At 62.3% G+C, this 14,104-nt stretch overlaps 1 protein-coding gene across 5 annotated transcripts in view; it reads right to left on the bottom strand.

Annotated features, from left to right (window-relative positions):
- The window catches only part of CFAP74 (cilia and flagella associated protein 74), a 66,620-nt gene that overhangs the window by 2,708 nt on the left and 49,808 nt on the right, over positions 1 to 14,104 (bottom strand). For all 5 annotated transcript variants that reach the window (XM_039248420.1, XM_039248422.1, XM_039248421.1 and 2 more), the window contains exons 21-33: positions 9,915 to 10,036; positions 8,421 to 8,549; positions 8,214 to 8,301; positions 7,557 to 7,730; positions 6,707 to 6,840; positions 4,234 to 4,510; positions 3,303 to 3,401; positions 2,029 to 2,168; positions 1,254 to 1,388; positions 981 to 1,090; positions 807 to 862; positions 561 to 680; positions 226 to 381 (exon numbers count right to left, since the gene is read on the bottom strand). In XM_039248420.1, the coding sequence (XP_039104351.1) occupies positions 226 to 381; positions 561 to 680; positions 807 to 862; positions 981 to 1,090; positions 1,254 to 1,388; positions 2,029 to 2,168; positions 3,303 to 3,401; positions 4,234 to 4,510; positions 6,707 to 6,840; positions 7,557 to 7,730; positions 8,214 to 8,301; positions 8,421 to 8,549; positions 9,915 to 10,036 (1,740 nt within the window). The remainder of the gene's footprint in view (positions 1 to 225; positions 382 to 560; positions 681 to 806; positions 863 to 980; positions 1,091 to 1,253; positions 1,389 to 2,028; positions 2,169 to 3,302; positions 3,402 to 4,233; positions 4,511 to 6,706; positions 6,841 to 7,556; positions 7,731 to 8,213; positions 8,302 to 8,420; positions 8,550 to 9,914; positions 10,037 to 14,104) is intronic.

Here is a 14,104-nt window from a genome sequence, read left to right as displayed (position 1 = left end):
GGCAGAGCAGGTGAGGGGTGGAGGGAGGGGCACTCTCAGCCTCCCCCCTGCTGGACTGGGCAGTGGAGGTGGCAGCTGCTGGCCGTGGGGCTGGATGGCGGCGGCATGGGGGGAGTGACCTGCAGCTCTACTAGCTCCCCTCCCCAGGCGGGTCTGACCCCTCCCAGGGTGGAGCCCCCTCCTAGGAGACCAGGGAGGCACCAGGTGCCCTGTGATGCGCTTCACCTTGAAGTTAGAGGACACAGACTCTCTGGCAATCACATAACCCATGTCGAGAACGTCCCCTTCAATGGAGCACGTGATCATGGATGCCACGCCGGTGCCCATGAGGGTCAGAGAGAGTGTGCCTCTCTTGGTGATGACGTCCAGTGTTTCTTGGGCCTGCGGAGACCACGTCCATTAGCACGGAGCCGGCGTCTGTCAGAGGCACGTGCCGGCGCTCTGTCTGGGAGCCCCTGGGCCAGGGCAGGCCGCAGCTGAGTGCTCTGAGCTCCCTAGCCTCCTCCTGCTTGCCGGCCAGAGTGGGGGGGGGGGGCCCAGCGCACGGGCTGCAGACTCACCTTGACGCTCTCCCGGGGGGAGAAGGACAGGGTCAGGACCTGGGTCTCGCCTGCCAGGAGCTTGCTGATGGGGTTCAGCAGGATGAAGGAGCCATTGGGGTTCAGCACAGAGAACTCCACCTGTGGGCCTGGTGTCAAGGAGAGGTGGCGAGAGCAGGGCCGCGTCCCCCCCCCCCCACCGCGCCCCTCCAGCTGCTCCCTTCCCGCCCCCAGGGAGTTGCGTGGGCTGAGCGTGGACAAGGATACGGCAAGGTCCTCGGGGGAGATGTTCTGGATGGAGACCTTCTTTATGCCACAGTGCCCTAAAACGGGAGGGTGGGGTTAGGTTCCAGCCCTAGGCCCAGGGGAGGGCATGGGAACCCAGGCCTGGGTCCCTGGGGTGCGGCTGTGTGTGGGGGGCTGGGCCCAGCTGGGGCTCACCTACAGCGATGTCACCGAAGTTGAAGACGGTTTTGCCCTTGTTGGAGGCCACGACGAGGGACGGGGCCACAGCGGGACACCATAGCTCCAGGTACAGGGTATTGTGGGGACTGGGGACAGGCAGGGCATGCTGGTGGCACCGTGCTCCCCACCCCACCTTGCCTGCCCTCTCCAGCCCCTGCACCCTTCCCTCCAGGCCCCCAGAACTGGTTCATAGCCCAGCAGGGACGGCGACTTTCTGGAAGACACCGCTCCCCCGCCAGAGCACTGCACCTGAAGCTCAGGGGCTCCGTCCCCTTTCTGTCCGCAGTGTCACCACTGGCAACAACACAGGGCACCACAAACTTGTCAAAGCTCCCCGGGAAAGATCTGGCCAGGGTGGCCTGGGCAGCCTGGTACTCGTCGGAACTGGAAGTAAGCAACAGCGTGCACTCGTGCCCCCGCACCCACACGGCCCCCCGAAGCCCCGGGGGGCCTGCTCCTCTCTCCAGGGCCCCGGGCCACAGGGGTCGGGGCGGCTGCCTGGGGCTCTGCCGGGCTGTGGCTGTCCCAGGTCTGTGTGACCAGCTGGCTTTCCCACCCTTCCCCGGTTCCTGGGGGGCCCTCCCCCTACCCCAGGGTCCTGATTAGGCACCTAACCAGAGGGCCGTGTTCCTGGGGCCTCAGGCAAGGGTTCAGGGTGGGCAAGTGACTCAAGCCCATCAGAGCTCTCCGGGCCTCACTTGACATCTGGGGAGGCTGGGGTTGCTGAGCTGGGAGTCCAGGAACCAGGGACAGCAGGGTCACCCCCAGCCCGCGGTGTGAGGATGTGCACAGGGGTGCCAGGCGCAGGGGAAGGGGGCGGACAGATGCCTAGGAAGCCAGAGCTCCAGGGGCCTCGAGCCGGTGCCTGGATTCAGCTGTGTCTGGAGCCGGCACAGCCCTGGACTTGCGGTCACATGGCTCCAAACAGCTCTGCTCAAGGTGCTCTGTGGGGAAGTCACCACGGGGGAGGGTGGGGTCTCATCAGATGGGCCCAGAGGGAAGTGTGGCCTTCTCTGGGGCCTACCTGGGCTTGAGGTCCAGCTTCTGCAGCTCGGCATCCTGGGTGGTGGAGGCCCGGGGCGGGTGGTCCCGGCTCTGCAGCCACAGCGTGGAGATGGACTGTCTCGTTAGGTCCTTCCTCTGGGTGACTGTGTCCTTGTGGGACTGTGGGGACGAGGCCAGCCCTGCTCAGCCCAGCAGGGGCCACGAGGAGGAGCCGTGGCCTCAGGCGGACTGACCCCTGCAGGAAGCCCAGGGGCGTGGGCTTGGAGGGGAAGGGGCTCCGTCAGGAAGACTGACTGCAGGTGCCTCGGAGACAGGTGAGTGTCCAGAGGGAGACACCAGGCTCCCAGCGCAGAGACCCTGTGGGCCCGTGCACCAGCTCGTGTTTGCTTTCAGCAACGGGGAAACTGAGGCAAAAGCGGGGCAAAGAGTTGCCCATGACCGGAGGCCCTCCTTCCCGGTGCCGTCCCCCTCAGCTTATGCGGGAAGGCAAGGGCTTCTTTCCCCCGCGTGTGCTGGAACAGCTCGAGATGTCATGAGACACCGGACAAGTGTGCTTTGTGTCCCTCTGCGTTCCCAGGGGAGCAGTGGGTGGGCATCGCTCTAGGCTGTGACTGCACAGCTCTGTGTGGGTCCGTGGGATCCCCCTCTCCCCGCTGCCTCTCTGGGGCTGGCTGGGGCAGCGGGGCCTGGCCCTTGGCTGGATTTATCCCTGGGCTGATGCTTTCAAGTTCACATTTGTTTTTTATGTTTATTTATTTGAGAGAGAGCGCCCGAGGGAGTGGGGGAGGTGCGGGGGGTGGGGTGGGCAGAGGATCCAAAGCAGGATCCAAAGCAGGTGGGGGCTGTCAGCACAGAGCCCGATGTGGGGCTCGAACTCATGAACCCTGAGATCACGACCTGAGCCGTAGTCAGACGCTTAACTGACTGAGCCCCCAGGCGCCCCTCAAGTTTGCATTTGTGAGGCTGTTTTCAGGGGCCCCTTTGCTGTTTTATCTGCTCTCCTTCTGTTAGAGCCGCACCTGGCCACCAGCGTGTCCTGCCATGGCTCACCCTCCCGGGACGGCCCTCTGGGGACCCAGCCTGCCTGGGGGAGAAGAGGCCTCGCCAAGGGAGTTTGAAGCTGTTGAGGCAGGCTCGCGCTCACACGCTCCTGAAAGCCCGGCAGTGCTCCCCGCAGGCTGACCTGGGCCCTGGGAGCCTCCGGCGGCGGCGGTTGTCTGAAAGCCTTTGTGCAGGAAGCCTCAGCCACCCAGCCCGTGCCCCCACACCCACCCTCTCCGCGTCCCCACGCACCGATTTGACCTCCGTTTCTTTGGTCAGCATCTGGAAGGCTTCCTGGAGGATCAGCTTGGCCGGGAGCACGGGCCGGAAGGCCACCTGGACCAGGCATCTCTGCAGAGAGGAGCCCAGAGGGCGGAGCTGACGCCCTGCCCTCCCCTGGGTGCCCCTCCCCTGGGTGCCCCCGGTCGCACTCTCTGACACTCCTGGCCGGACACCTCCAGCACTGCCGAGGGGTTTCAGCTCCCTGAGGGCCTTTCCAGGGAGGCGCGCCCCGAGCTCCCCAGGCTCCAGCGCCTGATCCAGGCCACTCTTACCATGCGGGGCGGGCGGGCCCGGAGGAGGCCCCGCCCACGGGAGGCCCCGCCCACGGGAGGCCCCGCCCACGGCCCTCGAGGCCGAGAGAGAAAGCAGACGGCTCAGTTCTCCCGCCTAACCGGCCCCTGCGGCCGGCGGGGCGGCCCGGGCCCCACAGAGGCTCATCCCAGGGGTCCCCGTGCTCAGGGCAGCAGAGGTGCTCACACCCTGCAGCGGAGGTGGCATGGGTGCGGTAGGAAGAGGGAGGGAGCGCAGAAGCCCCTGCAACACCCCTTCTGGGGACCCGTACTTCGGCAGTATTGGCTAAATTTAAAGAAATGCGTTTTGAATAACCGCACCGACTGAAAGCTGCTGGTGTGCAGGCGTCCCAGCACCGTCGCATGCCCCTCCTCCCTGGGGCCCTTGCGCAGCCACCCTGCGCTCCAGCTCCAGGCGGCGGGGGTGGCCCTGGCACTGGCTGCGAGGAGGCGCTGCCTCCGGGCCCCGCGCTCTGGCAGCCGGAGCAGAGGCGGGGAGCCCTTTCTCAGGGGAGGGGGTCCGCCGCCCGTGGGTGCCCCTGCCCCTGGGGCTCGGGCTGGGCTGGGCCTCCCCCATCACCGCCCGGCCTACCAGGGGGGCCCACACCTGCCTTTCCTGGCAGCACGGTCCCCACCAAGGGCGAGATGGTGATGGGTGAGTCTGGGGGCGGCAGGAACTCGAAGCTGGTGGGCCCCACAGGAGAGGCGTCCTCGGAACCGATTCGGGGCACGGAGTGAGTCAGCGAGTTCATGCTCACATGAGAGTTGATGACGTACAGGGTGGCCACAGACGTGTCGTACAGGGAAGTGGCTGCAAACTTGACCTGGTAGTGGGACAGCTCCAAGGGCGGGCAGACACCCACGGCTCGGCACACTAGCTTGAAGCACCTGGAAGGGCAGGTGCGGGCGGCTCAGAGGGGGTGCCAGCCCTGGGGACCCCGTGTGCTGTGGGAGGTGGCCTCCAATGGAGATGGTGGCCGGCAGCTGTCCCAAGGTTCTGCTCACTATCTCATTAAGGAATTTTACGATCTTTTGAAAATACCACAGACCTCTGCGCACATTTACAAAAGACAGATAAACATTTCACCCCGATTTGTTGAGGAGGGAATTTCTGGCTCATTTTTGTTAAACACTCATTGACACTTAAGAAATACAATCGATAGGGGTGCCTGGGTGGCTCAGGTCATGATCTCACGGTTCGTGAGTTTGGACGAGCTCTGTGCTGACGGCTCTGCGCCTGGAGCCGCTTAGGATTCTGTGTCTCCCTCTCTCTCTGCCCCTCCGCTGCTTGTGCTCTCTGTCTCAAAAATGAATAAACATTAAAAATTAATAAAACTGACAACTTAGTCTTTAACATGAGCACAGGGATCTATAAACCCGAGTGAATCCATTTCTGCCATTGCCTGTGAAAGAAAGAGAACAGACGCGGGACGGGCTTTCCATCCCGCTCTGCGCCCCGTTTGTCCACAGCCCGGCAGAGGCGGCCCGGTGCTGGCGAGTGCCGTGCCCTCCTGGGAGCCTCCCCGGCCCCATTTTGGCACTATGCCAGGGTGCCCTGTCCCTCCCACCCCCACTGAGACCCCTGTGGCTTTCTAGAGCCTGGACAGGACCGTCCACACACCTCCATGGTGTGGGTGGGTGTGTTCCTGGTTTTCTCGGACCATGTGTGATCAGACTGGTATTTGAACAAAATAATGTATCAAGAAAAAAAAAATGAACAGATATTTGTTACTTTAACTGGTGGAATGTTTCCACTCTTCAAGCCCTGATTTCTACTGTTCTCTTCTTGTCCGATTTCATCCTCATTACACATATTTTAATGCCTTAAAGGCTGATGTTGCTTCCCCAGCCATACTGGTCTTTGACGATGTTACCCATATGTTGAAATGCTGAAATATACATTTTTTATGTCGCGTGACAATGTTAAAACAAATCATTGTGGGTGGAGAGATACTGAGGTTATTGTTAGTATATGATTAATTGAGAAAACACATGCATGAAGCACAGGACTCATTACATACACAAAGTGTGATTTTCTTGCCGTCATTTCGGGACTGTGGACGGCGCTGCTCCCCCTAGCTGATCCCAGCATCCAGGCGTGCCTGGGGCAGGGGCGGGGGGCGCGGGCCGGGGGGGGGCTTTGCTCTCGAGTCACTCGTCCCTTGGAACCTCTTGTTACACGCCCACATCACACGCAGCAGGTCCTCCGGCAGTATTTTGAATAGTCCCCCTTTGGTGACTCACCTAGACCCTCCTTCATTTTGTTTCCAAGAAAGAACCAGAAGCTGCCTGCCCGTCAGGGGCAGCATGACCAAATTGTTACATGCTGCCATTCTTATGACTGAGGGGCAGTGCGTTTTCCCAGGACCCTGACGGAGGACGCGGCCAGTGGGCAGTCAGCGCCCTTGCTTTTCTCCATGGGCTCTAACCCTGCATTTCACCCCCGAACTCTTCCCACCCATGGACTCACCCCTACTCACCCACAAGCCTGTCAGGTCCCAGGAGGCCACTGCTCCTGCCCATGGCCACACACCTGGGGCCAGAAGAGGCCCCTGACCCCACCCTGGGCCTCCCCGGCCCCTCATCCCGGCCCACCCCCTCTGCATCCTGTTTGGCTTCTCTCCCTCTCCCACCTGCTCCGTCCCATCTGTCAGGGACTGTCCCCATCACATAGCGTGTGAGAACGAGTGGGGCTCATGTCCAGGTCCTCCTGAGTGCAGGGAGGCCATCTACACACCACACACACACACTCAAACACACACGCACGCGTGCCCACACACACACTAACACTTGCACGTTCAGATGCACTCACACATACACACATGTCCACACGTGTGCGCTCCCATGCTCGTACTCTCACGCACAAGTACTCACACAATCACAGGCACGCACACACACACACACAGGGGCGAGCTGGCCCAGCGCGCAAGGTTGCAGATCCCAGGAGCCTGGGTCTCAGGTCCCCGCCGCCAGGGGTGTCTCAGCCCAGCCAACTGGGCCGGTCACCTGGGCCGCCAGCGCCTGCGGCCGGAGCCAGCTGAGCCACGGGCCGGGCCCTCCGCGCCCCTCGCCTGCCGGCCTCACCGGTTGATCTCCGACTTGCAGATGAGCTCGAAGCTGTACTCCTTGGCCCGGGCGGGCTGGAAGGTCACATGCAGCTGTAGCGTTTCTAGCGGCAGGATCGTGCCAAAGCCGTCGTTGGGCTGGATGTCCACAAACTGGCAAACGGAAAACCGCTGACGCCAAAGTGGAACCACAGTGATCGGGGGCCCGTTGCAGGGGTTGCGTGGACACGTGTGGCGGGGGTGTGAGCGCATGGGTGTGTGCTTGAGTGTGTAAGAGTGTCCGAGAGGATGTGTCTGTCCGGGCGCGTGTAAGCGTGTTTGTGTGTGGATGAGCGACTGTAGTGCAGCACGTGGGTGTATGTGAGTGTGTTTGTGTGTACGTGCGTGCAGCACACCTGTGAGAGTGTCTGTGAGCACACGTGTGGTCACGTGTATATGTGAGCATGTCTGTGTGCATAGGATGTGTGTGCGTGTACGTGAGCGCACCCTGTGGGTGTGATGCGTGTGCGTGCATACGTGTGTCTGCGTGCACGTAAGTGGCGGCGGTTGGGGGGGTTGGGTCTGGGCCGCGTCCTCGCTGCCCTGCAGCGCCAGGCAGGCAGGAGTTCTGGGAGGGCGGGGGGGGGGCTGGGGTCCTGGCAGGGCAGAGAGCGGCGAGGCGAGGCGGTGGTGCGGGCAGCGGGGATGATGGGGCGCAGGCAGGGGAGACCCCAGACCAAGACACGTGGGGCGGGCGTGGGGCCTGGGGAGGGGTGAGGCCACCCGGAGCCGGGTGCCCGGACCCTGGGGTGGCGGCTGCCCTGGCCTGTCACCAGAGCTTCCCGATGCTGTGCCCACACCCCGTGCCGCTCCCTGGCCGCGCAAGGCACCTTGGGGAGCCCGACGAACCCGAAGGCCTGGGGCAGGAGGGAGAGGTTGCGGAGGCTGACTCGGGTCCTGACGGCCTCGTGGATGGTGCAGTAGCCGAAGTCCACTGCCGAGGGGCTGAGCTCCAGGTCCGAGGTGGTGACCACTGCGTGCACCGTGAACCCCACTGGCTTGATCTGAAGTGCAAAGGGCGAGTGCACGCTGGTCACTCGCAGTCTGTCTCTGCCAGTGTCTCCAGCGACTGGGAAGGCACAGCGTGTCGTCCACCTGGCGGCCGCCCGTGTGCCCTTTCTCAGACAAGAGACTCTTTGTAAAAGGCCACTTCCTGTCGCCCCTGACTTGGGAGGACACGAGAGCAGGTGCCAAAGGAGGGGGGGAGCCTCGGGGGGGCGGGGGTCAAGAGGGAATGGGCGCACGGACGCGTGCGCACACGGGCTCACGTTGTGAGTGAGTGAGCTCGGTGTGTGCCCCTGGGCACCCCCCGGCCCTGCGCAGCCCTCAGGGGTCTCTCTCTTCCTCGTCTCCACGGTGCAGGGGCGGCTGGGGTGGGAGACAGATCTGCCGGTCAGGCCATCGGGACCCGCCAGGGCCCTGCCTTTGGGGGAGGCGCTCAGGTCCCCAAGGGCGCCCGGCGTCCCTGGGAAGTGCCTCATGCTGACCTGGTCCGCCACCCGGATGGTCATCGGGGCCTCCAGGACTCTGCTTTCCTTGTCGAAGTACTTCCCTGCGTCTTCTGGGAGGGAGTGTCTGAAAGGGAGGGTGGGCTCCAAAGTGCTTTTCTTCTTGACGGTAGGAGCTGCCCTGGGGGTGGGGCTTCGGGTCGCGCAGCAGCAGGAAGCGCAGGGATCGGGGAGCCCGGCTCTCACCGCGGCAGGAACTTGAGCTGCACGGTGCAGGCGGAGCGGGCCTGGATGTAGCCGGTCTCCGGCAGGAGGTCCATGTGACGCCTCAGCTCCCTGCACACTTCAAACTTCAGCCGCAGGGCCGCTTTCGACCTGCAGGACACGGGGGGCGCCCGGCGGCGCCGCTGTGCGTCTGGCCCGGGGGACGGCCGCGCCTCTCCCGCGTGCGCGGGGCGGAGGGCGAGTGGGGCTGAGCGGCGGGTCCGCGGCTGAGGACTTCGTCCCCGGGAAGCGCGGCCGGCGAGGGTGAGTTCTCAGAAGCCTGAGTCCCCCGGGAAGACCTGCGCCGGGCGGGCACCCCGTGCGAGGACCTGGAGGGGGGTGGGGGCGGGGGTGGGACCCCTCCTCCTCTGCCCTCCTCCTGCCCAGGCCAAGGTTCTGGGAGAGGCGTCCCCAGGTTTCTTCCCCGCCCTCAACTCCGGAGCAGCCGGGGAAGCCAGGTGAGCCCCCCAACACTCACGTGGGGCGCCTGCTTCTGGCTCCTGCCTCCGGGAGCCCCAGCCCTGATCTGCGCTCATCTGGAACCTTCCCGCTTTCCACCATGAGGCTCCCCCCACACCTCTGCCTCCCTGTGAGGCTCCGGCAAACCACGTGACCCGGCCGACTCTGTCACACGCACTCGCCCTGCACGCACAGCTGGGGTCTTCCTTTACCCCGCAGGCCGCGTGCTGCCCCCCCCCCCTAAAGTGGCCGCACCTTGCACCCTGAGATAAACTGACTGGCAGAGGCTGGCCAGCCCTTGTTTCCCAAACAAATGCACTGGAGCCCCTCCCGAGGCCCCTGACGTCTGTGGTCCTGAGGCCGAGGCAGCCAAGTCCCCCACGCAGGACGGCCCGGAGGCGGTCTGCCGGGCTCCCACCCCACGGGCCGTTCTGCCGCGGGAAGCAGGGCTGGGCTATGCCTGGTGGGCCTGGCGTCAGCAGGTGCCGGCACCAGGCCTGTCTGGGGAGCAAGGCGCACTGAGTGCTAAGCGTGGCATTTGCCTACTTTTCTCCACCTAAGTTGCACTTTAGTAAAAAGTTCTTAGAATTGACTGCTCTGGTCTGGACGCCCGTGCAAAACACGTCTCCTTCCTCAGGGCTCCCCGCTTTCCTCTCTGTGTCCACGAGGGGCCAAGGACACGCGTGTGGAGGGGTGAGCGCCCCCTGTGATGAGCAGCCCCCTGCGGACCCAGGGGGTCGGGACAACACAGACCTAGCCTCCTGGGGCTCGGAGGTCAGAAGCAGACACGGGCCCCACGGGTAAGGTCCCTCCCGAGGCCCCAGGGAGGAGCCCCTTCCTGGCCCTTCCCAGGGTCTATCGGCACCGCAGCCCCGGCCGCGGCCCGGCCTCCGGCTCCCCGTCTGACGCCGTCTGTGTCTGTGTTGGACTCTGGGCCCCTGCCCCTCGCGCGATGACCCGCCCTCTGGCCACACAGGATGGCCCCCGTCTGAGGTGCTCAGCTGCCCGCGGCCTCACCGTGTGTGGACGAGGATGGAGTCCTGATACAGCCGGTCGTACATGCAGATCTTCAAGTCCACGTGGGGCTTCGGCACCCACACGGGCACGTCCACGGCCACGCCCGTGACTCTGAAATATAACTACGTTTGGAGGTGTGACGTCAGCAAGGCAGGCGGTGCTGGTGCCGCCGCAGCCGCCGAGGGCGCCAGAAGTCCTGCGGGTGCCGGAGCCTCATCATTAACCACCGCCGAGGGTTCATATCGTACAATCTCAACAAGCCTTTTTGTTGTCAACATTTTCTTTTTTTAAATATTTTTATTTAAGAAAAATTTTTTTAACGTTTTATTTATTTCTGAGAGAGAGAGAGAGACAGCGTGAGCAGGGGAGGGTCAGAGAGAGAGGGAGACACAGAATCTGAAACAGGCTCCAGGCTCTGAGCTGTCAGCACAGAGCCCGACATGGGGCTCAAACCCACGAACCGTTTGATCATGACCTGAGTTGAAGTCGGACGCTTAACTGACTGGGCCACCCAGGCGCCCCTGTTATCAACGTTTTCAAACATAAAAGGAAAGAATAGTGGGGCGCCTGGGTGGCTCAGTCACTTAAGTGTCTGACTTGGTTTTGGCCCAGGTCATGATCTCCCTGTTCGTGGGTTGAAGCCCCGTGTTGGCTCTGCTCTGACAGCACCGAGCCTGCTTGGGATTCTCTCTCTCCCTCTCTCTCTGCCCCTTCCCAGCTCACTCACACACACACACACACACACACTCTCTCTCTCTCTCTCCCTCAAAAAACAAGCAAATAAACATTAAAAAAAAGAACAGTATAAGGGATTGTCATGTTCCCATCACACAGCTTCATAATTATTAACATTTTCCACTCTTTAAAAAAACAGCTAATGGGGCGCCTGGGTGGCTCAGTCGGTTAAGCGTCCGACTTTCACTTAGGTCATGATCTCGCGGTTCGTGGGTTCGAGCCCTGTGTCGGGCTCTGTGCTGACTGCCAGCTCAGAGCCTGGAGCCTGTTTCAGAGTCTGTGATTCCCTCTCTCTCTGACCCTCCCCTGCTCGTGCTGTCTCTCTCTCTCTCTCTCTCTCCTAGAAATAAATAAAAATATTTAAAAATAAATAAATAAATAAAAATAAAAAAACAGCTAAAATTGGGGCACCCGACTGGTTCAGTCAGTTGAGCGTCCAGCTTCGGCTCTGGTCATGATCTCACAGTTCGTGGGTTCAACCCCCACATCGGGTTCTGTGCTGACAGCTCAGGGTCTGGAGCTGCTTCCAATTCTGTGTTTCCCTCTCTCTCTGCCCCTCCCCTGCTCATGCTCATGCTCTGTCTCTCTTAAAAATAAATAATCATTAAAAAAAAACCAAACAGCTAAAATAAAAATATTTTATAAATAAAATTATTTTATAAATAAAAAAATTATCAGCATTTTCAGCTGTTTAAAAACCTCTTTTATCAGAGAATATTGCATCACACCGCGGGGGGCGCACGTCATAAAACTCTCAGCTGACACGGGAAGGCGGCTCAGAGGTCTCAAGGCACCAGGAGGACCGGCCGCCCTTCTCCCCCCTCCCTGGCTGCCGGCTGCTCCCGGGTCTGCGGGGGCTCGGGGCCTGTGGGTGTCTGCAGGGACATGTGTCCAGCAGCCCCTCCCGGGCTGGCCAGGGCCCTGGCGGGGGGGAGGGGGGGGCTGCCCTGCTGCGGCGGCGGCGAGCTGAGGACTCCCCACGCCTTCCTCCAGGACCCCCAGCCTGGGACGGGGCCCCCGGGCCACAGGACAGGGTGGGCACTGCGGAGCCCGGGGCCTGGCTCCAGAACACGCCAGCGAGCAGACCAGAGGCCACAGGGTCTCTGGCACCAGAGACAAGACGACCCGTGCAGGATGAAGGCGGACGGCACACGCTGCGGGACGGGGCCGCGGGGGGCGGCCGGCCGGGGGGAAGCAACAGCATCAGTCCGAGGTAGGGGCGCGGCTGAGTGCCTAGCAAGCGGCCGGGCTGATTTCCGGCACTGGGATCACCCCTGCAGAGGCCCGTCGGCTCAGGGTCGGGGGGGGGGGGGGGGGGGGGGGGGGGGGGGAGCAGTGCCTGTGAGCACGCGGCTCAGCAGCCAGGGGCGGTGGCGGGAGACACAGGACACGCCCGGCGGGAGACAGACTTGGAGGACAGACGAGCGACCTTCCGGGGCCGCGAGGGGGCGGCCAGCCGCGGGAGCCCCGTCCGTGCGGGGGTCCAGGCTCAGTGAGAGAGCCTGGCACAGGCCTGGGAAAGGAGGGCCAGCGCGCCCGGGGCTGCCCTCTCCGGGCACGGGGCGCAGCGTCCGTGGAGCGCCGGGGAGGAGGGCCCACCTCGGCCCGCAGCCCTCTCTTGGCGGGAGAGGCTGACGGTGTGGGGACAGTACACCCAAGTCCTGCCAGCGGCAGGTCGGAGGGAGGGAGAGGAGCCAGGGTGTCTGCTGCCCAGCTCACCCAGCAGGGCCGCTGCGACCCAAGGCCACAGCCCCTGTCAGGCCAGCTTCTCCGAGTTTTTGGTTACCAAGGTCTAGTCTTTGTTCTCTCCTGTCACCTCTGTAGGGTCACTGTGGGGCGCTGTGGGGTCACTGTGGGGGTGTTGTGGGTCACTGTGGGGTCGCTGTGGGGTGCTGTGGGTCACTGTGGGGTTGCTCTGGGGTGCTGTGGGGTCACTGTGAGGTCACTGTGGGTCCTGTGGGGTCATTGTGGGTCACTGTGGGGTCACTGAGGGGCGCAGTGGGGTCACCGTGGGGTCACTGTGGGTCCTGTGGGGGTCACTGTGAGGGTCACTGTGGGGTCACTGTGGGTCCTGTGGGGGTCACCGTGGGGTCACTGTGGGTCACTGTGGGGTGCTGTGGGGTCACTGTGGGGTCACTTAGGGGTCCTGTGGGGTCACTGTAGGGTCCTGTGGGGTGCTGTGGGGTCACTGTGGGGTCACTGTGGGGTCGCTGTGGGGCGCTGTGGGACACCACGGTACTGCAGATGTCTTGCAGCAGAGCTGAGTCTGGGGGTATCTGTGCAGTGTTATGGCGCGGTTCTGCCTGCCCCTCGGGGCTCCTGTTATAAGTAGGCATCACTGTCTCAAATCCCTGAGCCCTGACACACCCGTTCTCCAGAGCAGGGACACCGAACAGGGAGAAAGGGGAAGAGGGAACGCGGCGACGGCGAACACGTCGAATGGTCACCCCTGAGCGGAGGCGGCGGGCTGGCTGCCTGGCGGTGGATGGTGGGCGTCGGGGAGGAGCCCCCGAGGCCACGGGCGCCGTCGAGGACATCTTAGCTGACCTGAGGACAGCTGAGTAAAACCTAGAAGTGAGGTCCAGGAAGGGGTAAACAAAAGGGCCCAAAGCTGCACCGTGGTCTGGTCCTCGGCACGTGCTGGAGAGCGTCTTGCTCTGCGGTCCCCGTTCCGCACGAGAACGGAAAGTCTCGCGGGATTTGGGGGGAGACTCCTCGTGGAATGGAAAGTGGAATTTCCAGATAAAAGGGGAAATGGAATAAATAGCAACGTACTCAAACCAGAGAGAAGAGAACCCGAGAGAGCAAATGATCTAAACAACATAAATAGCATGAAGTAAGAGGGACCGAGCGAAACCACTGCCTGTCAGGCTGGGCCAGGGCGCCGGGCTCTGTCCCCCGGGGTAGAGGACAGCAGAGGGGCCGGCAAAGCCACAACACAGACAGCAGCACGTGTCAGGGCACGTGGGCGGTGTGGACGGACACAGGCCAAGCGTCGGGAGGGCGCACGGAGGGCAGAACCGAAGGGAACGGGCCACGTCCTGAATCTGCTCACGGCCCTTAATCATGTGCCCGCGTCACACCTATAAACTCCGTCTTGCCTTTGGTTACAAAGAACAACTACTTCGGGGCACCTGGGGGGCCCAGGCGGTTAAACCCGACTTGGGCTCAGGTCATGATCTCACGGTTCGCGGGTTCAAGCCCCGCGTCGGGCTCTGTGCTGACAGCACGGAGCCTGCTTGGGATTCTCTGTCTCCCTTTCTCTCTCTGCCCCCTCTTTGACTCTGTCTCAAAAATGAATAAAAATTAAAAAATAAAAATAAAAGCAAAGTTAAAAAGTTTGCAGATCCTGTTCTCTGAAAAACAACTTAATAAATGTGTAAGTAAGTAAATAAATAATAAAAAGTAATTGGAAACTAGGCAAGGCATTTCTAGCGACTAAGAGCAGGGGCCCC

This window comes from Hyaena hyaena, unplaced genomic scaffold (assembly GCF_003009895.1).
Source record: "Hyaena hyaena isolate Hyena2069 unplaced genomic scaffold, ASM300989v1 scaffold_308, whole genome shotgun sequence".
NCBI classification, from domain to species: domain Eukaryota; kingdom Metazoa; phylum Chordata; class Mammalia; order Carnivora; family Hyaenidae; genus Hyaena; species Hyaena hyaena.
This window is presented reverse-complemented; position numbering and strand designations above follow the sequence as displayed.